The following is a 15634-nucleotide window of genomic DNA, read 5'->3' on the forward strand; positions in this document are numbered from 1 at the left end:
ACGCTCCCCAGCGCCTGCACCTGGGCGGAGAGGTAGATAAGGCTGGGAGATCTTAGCCTTTTGCAAGGCAAACACCAGGCAGGAACGCCCAGAACCTCGGAGGAGGAGGAGGGGAAGATCCCCAGGTGGAGACCAAGGTGCCGCTCACGCTGAGTCGTCTAGGAGACCCTCCCTAGTTTAAAAAGTGTTTATTTGCTGGGAGAACATTTCAGGAGGCCTTCCTGGGACCCCAAGTGTGCCGCCCCCCGGGAGGGGCCTGGAGACGCCCGCGCGGCCCCCCTGCAAGGTTTTACCGGCCCTGGGCGCCCCCGGCCCTGGCACCCAGCCGGGGAGCCGCAGTGGGCCGGGCCGCGCGGCCGCCGCCTCCCACCGCTCCCGCGCCCGCTCCCGCCCCCGGCGCGTCTCCTCCGGGCCCGCGCCGCGGCGGGCTCAGTCCTCAGCGGGGCGCGTGGCGAGCGGACTCGACTCGGCACCGCTGTGCACCATGGCCCGGGCCCTGTGCCGCCTCCCGCGGCGCGGCCTCTGGCTGCTCCTGGGTGAGTAGGGCCAGGGGTCCCGGCCGAGCTCCCTTCCCCTGGCCAGCCGGTGTCCTCTAGGGGAGAGGAGGGGAGCGGGTGGGGGCGGGCGCCGCGGGCGCACAGATCCGCTGCCCTTGAACGCGGGCCGCCCCGGTTCCAGGCGGGAGGCCCCAGGGTACAGGGGAGGCGGAGGGCGCGGACCGGTGTTGCGCTTCTCGCCGGGGAAGGGACGGCTTTGGGGACGTCGGAGAGCGGGCATTCTGGAAAGCGTGGGGCGAGTCAGCCCTGCACACTGGAGAACTAGTTTTCAGAAGGAAAAACAGGACGCGGGGTTCCCCAGCCCCGCACCTCGTTTCTCAGGCTGTGCGCCGCGGTGACTGCCAGCGCAGGCTCCCTTCCCTAGGCCGTCCCGCGTTGCAAAACCTGCAGACAGGCAGCTTGCAGAAGACGCAGTGTTCGGAAATCAGAACCACAGCCGGTTTGTATGGAAATTAGTCAACACTGACAATCTGTCGCCTGCAGCAGTTGCTTGTTTGCAAATCACGTCTTTTGCAGAAATGAGGCCGGCCCTTTTCGGGACATTTCCATCGCTTTTTTTCTTTTTTCTTTTGGTTTGCTTGTTAACTTGGCACTTTTGGCTAATAGAAATTTAAAGAAGGACGGGTCCCTTGGTGAAGTGGTGGAACATGTTTGGCTTTCCACCTGGAGGGAGAAGTGGAGATTAGCAGCAGCCCCATGGCCACAGGAACTGGCCACACACTCGGCAAGAAACGGTGCTGTTCACTTCCCTTGTCTGTAATGTGTTCCTAAAATGCTAACTCAAGCCCCTTCTAAACCGCTTTGGTTATTGCATTATTCCGTGTATTTAGCTACCTTTTAACGGAAACTGTGAATAGGTTACTGGCGTGGGAGAACCCAGTGTCCCTGGGAAGGCCGGAGCAGTTGTTTCTGGTATGTGTGGCCTTTCCCCGGAAACAGTGATGTTGGTCAGAGGCACCTGCCGCACAAGACCTCTTCGGCGCTGGCACTGGGCAAGCAGGGACCACCGGCGCTGTTGTAGCTGGGGGAGCGGTTCGTGGCCCAGCAAGGAGAGGGGCCAGGGCTTCTTGGGAGCCATGGATTTCTGGTCCCTATTTGTAAACCTCTCCAAGGGGTGGCAGATCTGCATAGAATCCTCAGAGGCCGATATAATATAATCTGAAAGCGGATCTTGCCACTTTAGAGTTTTGGCTGAAGTTACGTGGAAAGCAGAATCTCGCAGTAATTTTATTCTCTCCATTTGGCTTGACATGGCCTTCACTGTTTTCGTTTCCTAAGAAACAAATATTTCTTTGTTAGCAAGGCAGAGAGCTGGGTTGTGGAATATTTTTTACATAAATAACCAAATAAATAAACGTTCTTTACTAGTGTCCAGAGGCTGAACCCTCTAAAGCTTGTGTAAATAAAGCACTATGTCACGATCACATATAAAGACCTTCCTTGTTTACCAAGAAAACTATTCATGTTCTGCCGAAAGTCCAAAGTCCTGTAATTTTAACGTTATTTTGAGTGGCCTGGCTAATGTTATATCTTGGAAGAACAAACAAAACTTTATGAGGTTATCAGCAAATTAATGTCATTGGAGCCCAGCTGTAATTAGTAGAATTACTGAGCACAGGCTGTTTCCTTCCCAAGCTGTAGCACTAGCCAGGTCTCCTTGGTGATGAAGATTTTGCTACCCAGAATGGCAATGTGGAATTTTTTTAAGTACTCTAGTTTACAGGTTTAAGAACTTATCTGTGACAATTTTACAATCAAGCTATTTGTCTTAGGTAGTTATTAAGAATCTCACAATCCGGCCAGGCATGGTGACTCACGCCTGTAATCCCAGCACTTTGGGAGGCTGAGGTGGGTGAATCGCCTGAGGTGAGGAATTCGAGACCAGCCTGGCCAACATGGTGAAACCCCGTCTCTACTAAAAATACAAAAAAATTAGCCAGGCATGGTGGCAGGCACCTATAATCCCAGCTACTTGGGAGGCTGAGGCAGGAGAATCGCTTGAACTCGGAAGGCAGAGGTTGCAGTGAGCTGAGATCATGCCACTGCACTCCAGCCTGGGTGATAAGAGTGAAACTCCGTCTCAAAAAAAAAAAAACTTAGGATCCATATATAGTTCTTTTCCCTCTGAGCATCCTGTGTACTCTTCTGTTTACTGGAGACTCTACGTGCATTCTGAAAGGTTTGTGTATAGACACCGAAACGCTGTTCGTTAATCAGGAAAGAAGGATGCGTTAGAAGCCCCTGGTTTTTCGCATCCATCTTCACTCAGGGAATGCTGGCTGGTGCTGTCACACATGAACTCAGTCACCTGTCCTAGGAAACGCATGCCTTCCTTGGCTGTCACGTGGGAGCCAGGGTTTTTTTTAATGGCTGCAACATTAATTGAAATATATGACTTTATATAAATACAAGTAGAATTGGAATGATGGGGACATCACAGGAAATGCTATGTGACTGCTTCAGATTGCCATGCGGTTTTAAATCTGGACACAGTTCTCATGCCAAAGTCCAAATCTGAAGGATTCTTATTTGCTAATCAACTCGGTGTGTTTGTTTACCCTCTCTGTGTGTTTAGCTGCAGGAAGAAATTTCTGGATTTTTGTCTTCCTTCCATAGGCGCATGCCTGTCAGTGTGCTTATTACCAGTCCGAGGCCAGGGCTGTTGAGAAACATTTATATCCACAGTGCAAATGGTAGATTCAGCTCCGGGAAATGTTTTAGGTGGAATCTTTACTTAAGGCTAGTTGGAAAAGTCTGTCCTGATTTTTTTCCCCAGAATGCGCCCATTTCATAGCTTCAAATCAGTTACAACTGGCGTCTGGCTGACTGTGTGATGCAGGTGCCATGTGTAGTGTGAATTCCAGCGGAAAAGCTGAGCCCAGAGAGTGAAGCCCCTTGGGCTTGCCTACCAGTGCCCCTGCCAGTGCCCTCGCCAGTGCCCCCACCCCCAACTCAGGCCTAGAACCCCTCTTTCCTGACGGTCTTTGTGGTATGGTGGGCTAGCCCTCAGTGGTCCCTGAGCCAGGCCTGGCCATCCAGATGGTCCCAGGGAGGAGACTGGCCGCAGGCTGGACAGTCAGTGTTCTGCTGGAACCACGGGGAAAAGCTGCGTCTTTCCTCCAGGCTGGATCTGAGTGGGGCTGCCACAGTCTACCCTGTGAGCCATGGGGGAGCACCTGTCCGTGACACAGAGCACTCCTGAAGCCTTTTGAGCCCCTAGATCGAGCTCATGGGGTACACATTTCCATCATGTGACCCATAACGTTTGAGATGGGTGTCTGTCCCTTGCAGGGACGGCAGGCTCAGGGGGCTCCCAGAATGTCGTACCTGGGGGACTGTGGGAATCCTGCCCAAGAGCCTCCTCCTCCACTGGGGACCCAGGGAGGCCTCCTGAAAGAGGAGGTGCTGCAGCCAGGAAGACAGTGGGAGCTGGGAAGGGGACAGGGGAGCCCGGGCTACAGTGGCCCTGGTGGCTCCAGCACTTGCTGGACCGTGTGCCCACTGCCCCAGCCCACCAGTTTCTTGGTGGCAAATGAAGAGGCAGAGACGGTGCTGCCAGGGCACTGTTCAGTTCCCAGCCTGCCATACCCCCTGCCTACCTCTGACACATCCCACAGCAGACATATGAAGCCCTGGAGGGATGTCCTTGTCCCCAGTCCTCTCTGCTCCGGAACAGGAGGACCCTCAGCTGGGTGATGTTCCTGGAGGACCTGTTTCTCCTTGGTGAGGAGGATGCGTCAACACGGCCACCATAGGAGGGCTCCCAGCCCAGACAAAATCGTACTCACTTCACCGAATGACGTTATTCTGTTCAGGAAAAATATTTTTTTCCTAAGATGGTTTATTTCAGTAATTTCTGGGGCATCCAAAAGGCATCACTTTAACCATCTTTTAAATCACGGCTTCTGGGTGGCTTTGTTGGAGCAGGGTCCAGGGGGACACACTAGCCAGATGTGGCAGGAGTGCAGGGCTATGGGCCTGAGTCACAGCACCCCCCCCCTGCATTCTCAGCTCTCTCGGTGACTCCTCGCCGTGCTCCGAGAGTGCTTCACTCCCTCCCATGTGCAGTCACACGGTGGATTCTCTGGGACCGAGAACCAGAATCCCAAAACCCCAGGCCCCGGCCATCCACTCTGCCCTCCGCCAGGGTTAGCACCACCTCCACCCCTCACGGGGACAACTGCCCAGCCTCCCAGAACCCCCACCCCACCCGCCACCCCAGGGACAGGGGGTCTTCCTCTGTGCCCCCAGCAGACCCTCAGGGTACGTTAGTGTCACCCCCACACATGCCATGTTCAGGCCCCCAGGCCTTGGCTCCGGGGAAGCGGCTCCTGAATTAGCTGAGAGTTCTGGGAAACCACGGGGGCAGGAGGGGAGGCAGAGTGACCTGGCCCGTGGCCTGGGCCAGCTCACTCCAGGGGGTGGGGTACAGCTTGCCCAGGAAGCCCTGCCCCCTGTTCTCCCGGACCACGTATCCCCACACGAGTCTCAGGAAGGACTGTCTTGAGTCTGACACCACCTGGGAGGAGAAAAGTCAGTGATTTGCCCAACCATGCGAGTGTTTGCTTCGTAAGGCCTGCCCCTGTCGGGTACCCTGGCCCCAGGCCGGGAGGGGAAGAAGCCTAGAAAGCATTGCCTCTTCAACGGACACTTGGTGACTGACACCCGGGTTGGCTCTCTCTGCAGGGATTTTCTTGCCTCTGGAGGAGACAGTTGTGAGAGAGAAGCGGGGGAGGTGGATGGATGAGGGAATGCCGGGAAAGCGCGGCACCATTTCTCCTGGAAACACCCATCTGCCACCTCACACACAGGACACCCAGGGTCAGGACTCGGAGGGGGCAGAGGACAGGGGTGCAGAGCAGCCTGCTACGGTAGGGTGTCCTACACAACCCAGGGCAGCTCCCCCAGAGGATGACCCCACACCAAATGTCCATAGTGCCAGGGTGGGGCAGCCCTGCTGCATGTCAACCATGTAGACATGTGGTGCTACTTAAATGCAGCAGGAAATAAACAGGAGACCACGGAGCACAGCCCTGAGGAGCAGCGGCAGCACAGTCCAGAGGGCAGAGGGCAAGGACGGTTGTGCAAAGGCCCTGCTTTTTGGAAGTTCCTGGAAGCCTTTTTGTCTGAAGCATGGTGGGGAAGAGGGCTTTGAGCCGAAGCTGGTGCTGGAGGAAAGACCCATTCTCTAAGCATTCAGATCTCATTCCTAGGGCAGTGGGAAAACCTTGAAGGACATTAAAAGGGGTGACAGGACAGAAGGTGTGGTTTAAAGGAGCCCTCAGCTGTGGCCCCCAGCATAGGCAGGAGGCCGGGCAAGGATAGGAGTGGGAGGATTCCAGGGAGTCCTGGAGGCGAAAGTGGTGGACTCCAGTCCCTGGGCCTGGATGCAGAAAGTGAGGCAGCGCTGAGGAATGAAGAACAGCACCTGGCAGAGCTCCTGGGGGAGCAGGGAGGGCAGGGCAGGGGAGAAGAGAGGAGAGGAGGGGAGGGGAGAGCAGGGGAGAAAAGAGGAGCGGAGGGGAGGGCAGGGGAGAAGAGAGGAGGGGAGGGGAGGCAGGGGAGTAGAGAGGAGAGGAGGGGAGGAGAGTGCAGGGGAGGGGAGATGACACCCCAGGCCACAGCCAGGGCTGCCAGGAAACATGGGAGCCCCAGGCAAACTGGAATTTCAGATAAACAAGAAGCATAAGCCTGTCTCATACAGTATCGGGGACATGCCTCAAAAACCACCGTTTCTCTGAGATGCAGATTTTGCAGGGCCTCCTGTCATTTGCTGCACCTGGCAGCCCCGTCCTCAGCAGCCACATGGGGTTCAGCGTTCCCCTTGGATTCTGAGGGGTGATGGTACGTAGACAGGAGTCTGTGCAAATCAAGGGTTCAGAAAGAGGTATGGCCAAGAGAAGTGTTTCTGGTGGCAGCAGGGCCTGGACTATGTCAGATCCTTGCTTGGAGGGGTGACCAGTAAGAGTGGGTAGAAACAGGCCCAGGCTCCTTGTGAGAGGCCAGAGAGGACGACCGGGGAGGACAGAGAAGGAAACGGGCCCCAGGCACCACTGGGCACCTTGACATGATTGGTGGTGGGGGGAGGCAGATGGCAGGGTCCTTTGCAGGAGAGGCGGCAGCGAAAGCTGCCCTTAGGAGGCAGCGAGGAGGTGAAACCAGAGAGCATGCCTGTGTAGGTTTCCTCCAGTGCCTTATGGTTGTAAATACACAAACCTTTGATGCATCTGGAATTTACCTTAATTTCCTAGCAATTTTTATCAATGGCTAAATATTTGGGGGATTTTCGTGGTAATTGCACTGAATGTATTAACTGGTCAGGGAGGATTAAATCAAGACCACCGGCTCGAGAAACAGCAGTCTGTTCCACCACCCCCACGTCTGCATCCAGGCCCTTCCACAGAGATCTCATTTCTCCTGCAGATGACTCATTCAGTGTCTAGGAATCCGGTGCTCTGTGGCCACTACCGAGAGTGGGATATTTTCCCCCATTTTATTTTCTAGCTGGTCATCGCTGGGCTAAGAGGAAGCTCCTCTTCTGTGTGTGTGTTTTGTGACTGTTGTCACCCTGTGCCTGTTTTTTATTTTAGTTTTTTTGCTTCCTGCTTGGTTCTTCAGGCCATTCATAAGGTCACCCGTAACCTAGGGTGGTCCTACCACTTCTTAACAATTTTCCCTGTTTTGTTCTCCAGTCGTACTGTGTTGGAGAGTGACTCACTGCTGAGTAGGGGAGTGACAGCAGCTGCCTTCCTTTGCTGCTGGCGATGGCAATACAAGTGACCCTTGAACAACGCAGGGGTGGGGCGCCGAACCCCCACATGGCCAGAAATTCGAGTGTAGCTCTTGACTCCCCCAAAGCTTAACGACTAATAGCCTACTATTGAGCAGAGGCCTTACTGATAACATTATCTGTCAGTTAACCCATATTTTGTATGTTACATGTATGTATACTGTATTCTTCTTTTTTTTTTCTTTTTTTGAGACTGAGTCTCCCTCTTTTGCCCAGGCTGTAGTACAGTGGTGCGATCTTGGCTCACCACAACCTCCAACTCCCGGGTTCAAGTGTTTCTCCTGCCTCAGCCTCCCCAGTAGCTCAGATTATAGGTGCCCGCTACCATGCCCGGCAAATTTTTGTATTTTTGGTAGAGACGGGGTTTCACTATCTTGGCCAGGCTGGTCTCAAACTCCCAACCTCAAGTGATCCACGCATCTTGGCTTCCCGAAGTGCTGGGATTACAGGCGTGAGCCACTGTGCCCGGCCTATACTGTATTCTTATAATAAAGTAAGCTAGAGAAAAGAAAGTGTTATTAAGAAAATTAGACCCAGCATGGTATCTCACGCCTGTAATCCTTGCATCTTGGGAGGCCAAGGTGGGAGGATTGCTTGAGTCCAGGGGGTGGAGGTTGCAATGAACCGAGATCACACCACTGCAATCCAGCGTGGGCAATAGAGTGAGATCCCATCTCAAAAAAACCCACAGAAAATATATATACTTTTCATTAAGCGTAAGTGGATCATCCTAAGGTCTTCATGTTGAGGAGGCCAAGGAGGAGCAAGAGGAGGGGTTGGTCTTGCTGTCTCAGTGGTGGCAGCGGCAGAAGAAAAGCTTCATGTAGGTGATCCACACAGTTCAGAGCCATGTGGTCAAGAGTTAACACCTTAAACCTTCTGTCTTTCTCCTTTGGGGCCAGATGCTTTTTTATTGTATTTTTGTGGGGGTGGGGGTGGGAGAGGGATGGAGAATGCATCTTCTTCCCGTGTGTAAAGTAAGCTTTTGTCCTGTGAAGAAAGAACCGTTCGATGTGACACAGCAACCTGCCCAGCTGGACATTGTCTCAGTGCTGGCAGGCCGCTGGAACTGGCGAGGCTGTGACTCAGGAGAAGTGGTCAGAGGCTGCGAACCTACCGTGTTTCTGGGATGAATGGAGTGTTTCCTCATTCCTGTGCAGCCTTTCGGCAGTCTCAGGTGTCTGTTGGCCACTGTTTGTTCTGAGTGTGGCTTTGTTCTTCCTGAGTGAGCTTGCTCTGTACTTTACCTTGGGAGTTTTATTACCAGCATTGGGTTTTCTTCCCAAGATACAGGTTGTTGACCCTTATTCTTTCCCTGTGTGCTAGGATAGTCAGGATGATGGAAATAAGCAGTTCTTTGAAGATCTAGAGGGTCTTCATTTTCACCTGCAAAACCACCGGGGCCAGGCTCCTTTTCATGATGTAGAAAATTGGCAACCTTTTCAGTATCTTTCTGGTGTTATTGGTCCCCTTGGGTTTTCTGTCTTTTTTTTTTTTTTTTTTTGGTTGGAGTCTTGCTCTGTTGCCCAGGCTGGAGTGCAGTGGGGCAATGTCAGCTCACTGCAACCTCCACCTCCCAAGTTCAAGTGATTCTCCTGCCTCAGTCTCTCAGGTAGCTGGGATTACTGGTGCCTGCCACCACGCCCAGCTAATTTTTGTATTTTTAGTAGAGATAGGGTTTCACCATGTTGGCCAGGCTGCTCTCGAACTCCTGGCCTTCGGTGATCCACCCAACTCAGCCTCCCAAAGTGCTGGGATTACAGGCGTGAGCCACTGTGCCTGGCTGGGGTTTTCTGTGTCTTGTAGCAGTGATGTTGTTTTACATTTTCCTCTGAAGTTGTTCATTTTATCCACATATCATTATGTGAACAATTATTTTTCTAATTCCCTCTACATCTGTGAACATCTGTCCTTTTTAGTGCAATTTTGTGAATTTGTATTTTCATGTTATTTCTTGATCAGAATGGACAGTGGTTAATCTGTGATTAGTCTCTTCCCCACTGATTCCCTCCCCCCGCCAAAAAAAAAAAAAAAAACAGTTCTTGAGTTTACTTACTCTACACTTTTTCTTCAATGCCTAACGCATTTCTTTTTGTTCTTTGCTGGCGTGGGAATGAAACGTCATCGGTTCTCTGCTTGGCAGCTTGGCTGGATCCCCTGAGTTTGCCTCTGCCTTGTGCTCATGGTTGATATTTTCTGGATTCTCTGTATTTGTGGTTTCTGTTTCCTCTTTAGCACGTGAATTGTTTGGAAGCAAGTTTTTACAAATCTCAGGGGCTCCGGCTTTTTGGTTTCTCTCCCGATACTCATTGCTAGTTTATTGCACTGTGGTCGGGGCCAGAGCGGGAACCACAACCATGACTTAGTGTGCACTGCGGGTTCTTTCTTGGTCTTACAAATTTTTCGTGTTGTAAATGGCCCATAAGCCCGTGGGAGGAGTGTGGCGTTTTTATGTATCCATTCCGGTCATCATATTAAATTTAATACTTAGGGCCTCCGTATCCTTATTTTCATCTTCTCCATCCATGCGCATTGTGTGAAAACCCTGCACTGCGTTTGTGATCCTGCCTGCTTTCCCTGGGCACGTGTTGCTGCGTGTTCGTGCAGGGGAGAGGATGGGGAATTCCATATGTGACCCTGCCAGTCACAGCTGCATGGTGACTTCTTATAGCTCTGTCCCAGTCATTGCTTTTTTAATTTTAATTGCGGTAAAGTATACACCACATAAAATGTACCATCTTACCTATTTTTAAGTGTACAGTTCTGTGCCACTAAGCACACTCACGCTGCTGTGCAACCATCGCCACTATCCATCCCTAGAAGTTTTTTCATTTTGCAAAACTGAAACTCTGTCCCAGTTAAACACTAACCCCCTGCTGATTTACCACCTCCCCCAGCCCCTGGGACCCACGATTCTACTTTCTGTCTCTGACTACTCTAGGAACCTGTATTAGTGGAATCATACAGCATTTGTGACTGGCTCATTTCACTTAAGGTTCTTCCGTGTCGTAGTGTGAATCAGAATTTCCTTCCTTTTGAAGGCCAAATAATATTCCACTGTTATGGATAGACCACACTGTGTTTATCCATTCATCCATGGACACATGGGTTGCTTCCACTTCTGGCTGTTGTGAATCAGGCTGCTGTGAACGTGGGTGTTCAGATATCTCTGTGAGACCCTGCTTCCAGTTCCTCTGGGCATATACCCAGGGCATATACCCCGGGTCATCAGGTGCTTCTGTGTTTAATGTTTTGAGCAGCCGCCACAGCGTTTCCCCAGTGGCTGTGGCATCGTGCGTTCCCACCAGCCGTGCACAAGGCTCTGGTTCTCAGGGGCCGTGTGAGGCCACCTCTGCCACGCTGCAGGCTCCCCAGCACGCGGTGGGGAACCCAACCTTGGAGAGCCGAGCCGGGGAAGAAAAAGTGTCTCCACAGCCTTGGCAACACTTGTGATTTTGTTTTCGACGGTAGCCGTTCTAACGGGATTGAGGAGCCATTCGTTACTTCACAGGTGGACAGCAGCAGCTTTGTCGGGGACAACATTGTGGTTTCTCGTTGTCTAGTCTTTTGTCTGTGTCATGTCCCGCCACCCACCTTTCGGATGTTCCCCGGAGTCACTTAGCTCTTTGACCTGGTTGAACATCTGGTTTTCTTGTGGATTTTAATGTTGTTTACCAAATCCCAGGGCCTGCCCCGAGGGCCTGGTGACCCTGGGCAGGCCGTTTCCTGTCCTGTGCAACTCTGATCTGCAGGATGGGGTGGTGTGGGAGCACCCAGGTCCCTGCCTGAGGACTCTCCAGGCCTCCGTGGGGGCGGTAGCAGGGCCTGGCCCATGCGGCGCGCTGGTGCTGCTCACCCGCCTGGTGCTGCTCACCCGCCTTTCTGGCTTTAAGAAGTATGCTTGGAGCTCATCTAACACCTTATTTTCCATTTTCTGTTTCTTAATACTCACAGGGACTTCCCGCCTTTTCTCCAGGTCTGTATTTTCCTTGTTCTTCTCTGGTAATTTGGAAGGTAGACAGTCAGTTTTTAGTTCAACCTGTGTTTTATTTTATGACTTAAAAAAATGAGGATTTCTCGGCTTGTCAACTTCAGAAATGAAGAGTGCCGGTTGACAATGTGTAGAGTTTTACTGAATGGCAGTCGGGGGCAGGACCAAGGCTGGGGAGGAGGATGGAGGGTGCTGTGTGCAGTCAGGGGTCTCCCACCAGGTCCCTAACGTTGGAGGTGAGGCTGGAGGCTGCCACAGTTCTCCAAGTGAGGACTCGGAAGGGCCTGGGCACTTCCAGTAAGAGTGAGCAACACGGATGCAAGAGAGGGACAAAGAACTGTGCACGGCACCCCCATCCGGCACAAAGCAGGCTCTTCATGGGGGTAGAGGCTCTGAGCCCGAGAGAGGGGACAGTGGGCTGGAATGCAGTGCTTTGCTGTCTTTGAGGACCAAAATCAGATGACAGGTGGAGGAGAATCTACTTGGTGGAGGCTTTGGCGGGGTAAGCGGCTGTGTGGGTGGGAGAGGAACAACCCGGCCCTGGCCCACGGCCCCGAGGACCTTTCCTCTTCTCACAACCGCCCCTGCACTGGCTGCTCAGAGGTGTCAGCGGATGGCGGGAGTTTCTCAGCCTGGACTTGAGAAGTTGGAATGAGAGGGTCTTGCCAGAGAAAGGAGAGCACCTTGGGGCTTCAGCCAGCTGACCCCTAGAGAGACAGGACTTTAGACAGAGCAGGGGCAGGGAGAGGAGGAGCTCAGACAGCTGAGTGCTTTCACTCTAGAGGATGTCAAGTTTGACCTGGAGGGAAGCAATGGGGAGATATCCCGGCCACACAGGAAACGCCAGGCCATGGTTGACACCTCACGCAGGCACTCGCATGCCTGAAACGGACCAGGCCATGCAGGGAGCAGACGCTCACTGGGGACAGAGGCCTCGTAACCCACCAGGGACAGATCGTGGCAACTGAAGGGGCCCTGTTCAGGAGAGCTAGATGTCAGGGAGGCAGCAGCAGGCGTTCCTATGGGCTGGGGAGCTCTGGGTTCCTCCACCGCCCCCCTACCCCAACTCCCTTGGGCCCTGGGCACTTCTACCCTCTGGGACAGTCGTCCCCAACTCTCTTGGTCCTGCCCCTGCCAGTAAAATAATCTGGACACGCTCCTCCAGGATTTGCTTATAAATTAGACCCCTGTGCCACTGCGCTATGTGTTCTAAAATGTATACAAAAATAGGCTTCTTTAAGCCCAGGAAGTCAAGGCTGCAGCGAGCCAAGAGAGCGCCAGTGCACTCCAACCTGGGCAGCAGAGTGAGACCCTGTCTCCAAAAAAGGAAGAAAGAAAACCACTAGATACGGTGATGGTTGTACACCTTAGTGAATTTACTAACAATCATTGAATTGTCTATGTAAAATGGGTGAATTTGTGGTATATAAATTATACTTCAATAAAGGCGTGTTTTAGAAGAGAAAAAATATAGGCTTCTTTGAAAGGAGGGATGCTGAGAATAGTTTACTACAGTCACGACCATCTTTCCACCCTCCTGCGATGGTATCGTCCATGCCTTAAGGACATTAGGGGTTCTTAGCGGGGGCTTCAGGATTGAGTATGGATCGAGCCTGCGCTTAGATGGACGATGCCAGCCCCTCAGCCAAGGAGGGCCTGGCACGGGGAGGAGAGGCGGCTCGGCAGCCTATTCTCGGCCTGCCCTGGTGCTGCCGGGGGCACCTCGTGCTCTATCCAGTCCATGCCCCTTTGCCAAAGTCATCCACTCAGTGACGGTGATGATGGCCACACATCCACTCTCCCAGGGCCCCTGTGCTCTTGGGCATTAGTGTGGGGTGGCCAGGTGACTGCCCAGGTCGTGGGACTCACGCGTGCCCAGTGAGAGCCCCCGAAGCCTCTCCTGGGAAGCCTGAAGGAGGCAGACACCCTGAGGAAGCCCATCTGCAGCCGGGGCTCCTGGCCAAGGGTCTCCACAGACATGGGTCACCCACAGCCTTTGGGGCAGGTGTTGGGGTCTCCACAAGAGGTCTCTGACCTCACCATGCCTCCTACATGTTCTGAGATGAGTGTGCCAGGGATTGCATCCAGGCTCTACCACTCCTGGGCTGTGTGACTCTAGGCAGGCTACTTAACCTGTCTGAGCCCCTCTGTCCCTGCCATAATGGTTATTTGCAAGGATTAATAGGCTAATGGTGGCCAGGCACTGTGGCTCACGCCTGTAATCCCAGCACTGTGGGACGCTGAGGTGGGACGATGCCCAGGAGTTCAAGACCAGCCTGGACAACGTGGGGAAACCCCATCTCTACAAAAAATAGAAAAATTAGCTGGGTGTGGTGGCATGTGCCTCTGGTCCCAGCTACTTGGGAGGCTGAGGTGGAAGGATTGCCTAAGCCTAAGGAGGTCAAGACTCTGCAGTAAGCCACGATTGTGCTGCTGCACTCCAGCCTGGGCAACAGACCAAGACCCTGTCTCAAAATCAAATAAAATAGACAGGCTAATGGGTGTAAGGGGCTTAAGCCTGGCCTTGGCCTGTGAGCTGCAGCTACTAGCATCCTGGACTGGCTGGTGGGAGGGGAGCAGGGAGGCTTCAGGAATTTGCATGAACTTGACCTAGAACCTGACCTGCACTCTCTGTTTAGCCACCACTCCAGCTGGGAGGAGGACAGTGATGGGGTCTGAGATTCTCTCTCTACAAACCTAAAATACACAGCTACAGAACTGGCCTTTCCTGCCCCATGTGGCACAGACCAAACACAGGCATCAAGTGCATTTGCTGAGTTTGAGACCCATCAGCTCTGTGCCTCTTGTCTCCTTAGAAAGCCCAAACACCTGATGAGCAGTGTCCAGGGGTCCCCTGTGGGGGGCCCGGCTGCCCCGTCCTTCTGTCCCCACCCTGTCACTTTGCTTGAGGGGCCCTCCACCTTTGGGGTGCCTGCTATGCATGCTTATTTCAGGAGCGCTGTCCTGCTGTGGAGAAGGAAGCCGTTGCTCTGAACCCCCCCAAGCAACACTGAGTTCCTAACTTACGCACAGCTCGAGGGAAGCTTCCTGTCTTAACACGCCGAGGGCCGAGTGAGGAACGCAGCTGTCTACCCAGCAACCTCTGCACGTGGCTTTTGAAAGACATGAGTTATGAATGATTACATTTGCAGTCACACAGAGGAATGGAACCCATTTGGCCCTGAATGGCTTGTTTTAAAACTTTGGCAATTTTATCCTATTTTAAAACTTTGATGTTACCTCTCTCTGCAAGGAAAGAAACCACATCAGGCTCGTTTAAGAAAAACCCAAGCATTCTTCGCCTGTACCTAAAAAATGAAACTGGTTTCCAGATTTGCCTGAACAGCTGCCCCTGGCCTCATCCCAGCTGTGGGACTCTGGGCTCCCATAGGGCAGGAAAGAAAGGGCAGCACTGGTCAGGGAGGGCTCTGTCCCTAAGGAGCAAGGGACAATGGGCTGGGTATGGCAGTCCCGCCCCTTGGGAGGCAGAATGGCTCTAAGAGAGGTGGGGGATGCAGCATCCAGGAGGGACCAGCCCAGAGCCAGGCCAGGGTCAAGGCCACCAGACCAGCCCTGCAGCCAGACCAGGACAGGGGGTTGCATGGGTGGTGGAAGCTAGAACTGGCTGGGCTGCAGGATAGGAAGGCCCAGTAGGTTGGGGGCAGGCCGCTGCTCTGGACAGCCCAGGGGACAGCAGGAGATTGACCTGAATTTGACAGGGAGGGCCACCCTGTGGCCTGGGGTGAAAGGACCACTGTCATTTTTTCTGGCCCCTGCACCTGCATTCCCTTCACTTGTTGGAGACCCCACCAGAAGGAGCAGCTCAGCCTCCGCACGGCGACTGGCTCTGCAGGGCGGTTGTGCAAACCCCGCTTCCCAGACCCTCCTGGGGACTTGGGAGGCACCAGGGTCCCTTTACCAGATCCTCCACTGCTCACACCAGCCCCAGTTGGTTTCTGTTGCATGCAGCCAAGGATCCCGACTCAGGCACAGACATGCCTGTTCATCTTCATTTGTCCTAAAAGCGGCTCTTCCAAAGCAGGAGGGGAGTCTGCAGTGGTTCATGACCCTGACACCCAATCTTTCCACTCCAGGCAGGATAGCCTGAGGCACGCTTGCTTCACTCCCAGGCAGAATGGCCACTGAGAAATCCGGGTATGGCCATCTTATTTGCTGGCTCATTTGACAAATATTAATGTGCAAAGCTGCTGGGTGCCAGCGTGAGTCAGAAAGGAGTAGGAGATGAGAGGGCAGCCAAGAGGGTTCTGAGAAAAGAAAGAGACCCTCCACCAGCCC

At 53.3% G+C, this 15634-nt stretch overlaps 1 protein-coding gene and 1 non-coding gene across 3 annotated transcripts in view; both read left to right on the plus strand.

Annotated features, from left to right (window-relative positions):
• Positions 1–378: 378 nt before the first annotated feature.
• The window catches only part of RAMP1 (receptor activity modifying protein 1), a 66213-nt gene continuing 50957 nt past the window's right edge, over positions 379–15634 (plus strand). For both annotated transcript variants that reach the window (XM_055109267.1, XM_014344106.3), the window contains exon 1: positions 379–536. In XM_055109267.1, coding sequence (XP_054965242.1) covers positions 485–536 — 52 coding nt within the window. In that variant the 5' untranslated portion in view covers positions 379–484. The remainder of the gene's footprint in view (positions 537–15634) is intronic.
• LOC112439162 (small nucleolar RNA SNORD55/SNORD39) lies at positions 10683–10761 on the plus strand. The gene has a single exon (XR_003027461.1). It is a non-coding gene; the product is annotated as a small nucleolar RNA SNORD55/SNORD39 (small nucleolar RNA).

This window comes from Pan paniscus, chromosome 13 (assembly GCF_029289425.2).
Source record: "Pan paniscus chromosome 13, NHGRI_mPanPan1-v2.0_pri, whole genome shotgun sequence".
Classification (NCBI taxonomy): domain Eukaryota; kingdom Metazoa; phylum Chordata; class Mammalia; order Primates; family Hominidae; genus Pan; species Pan paniscus.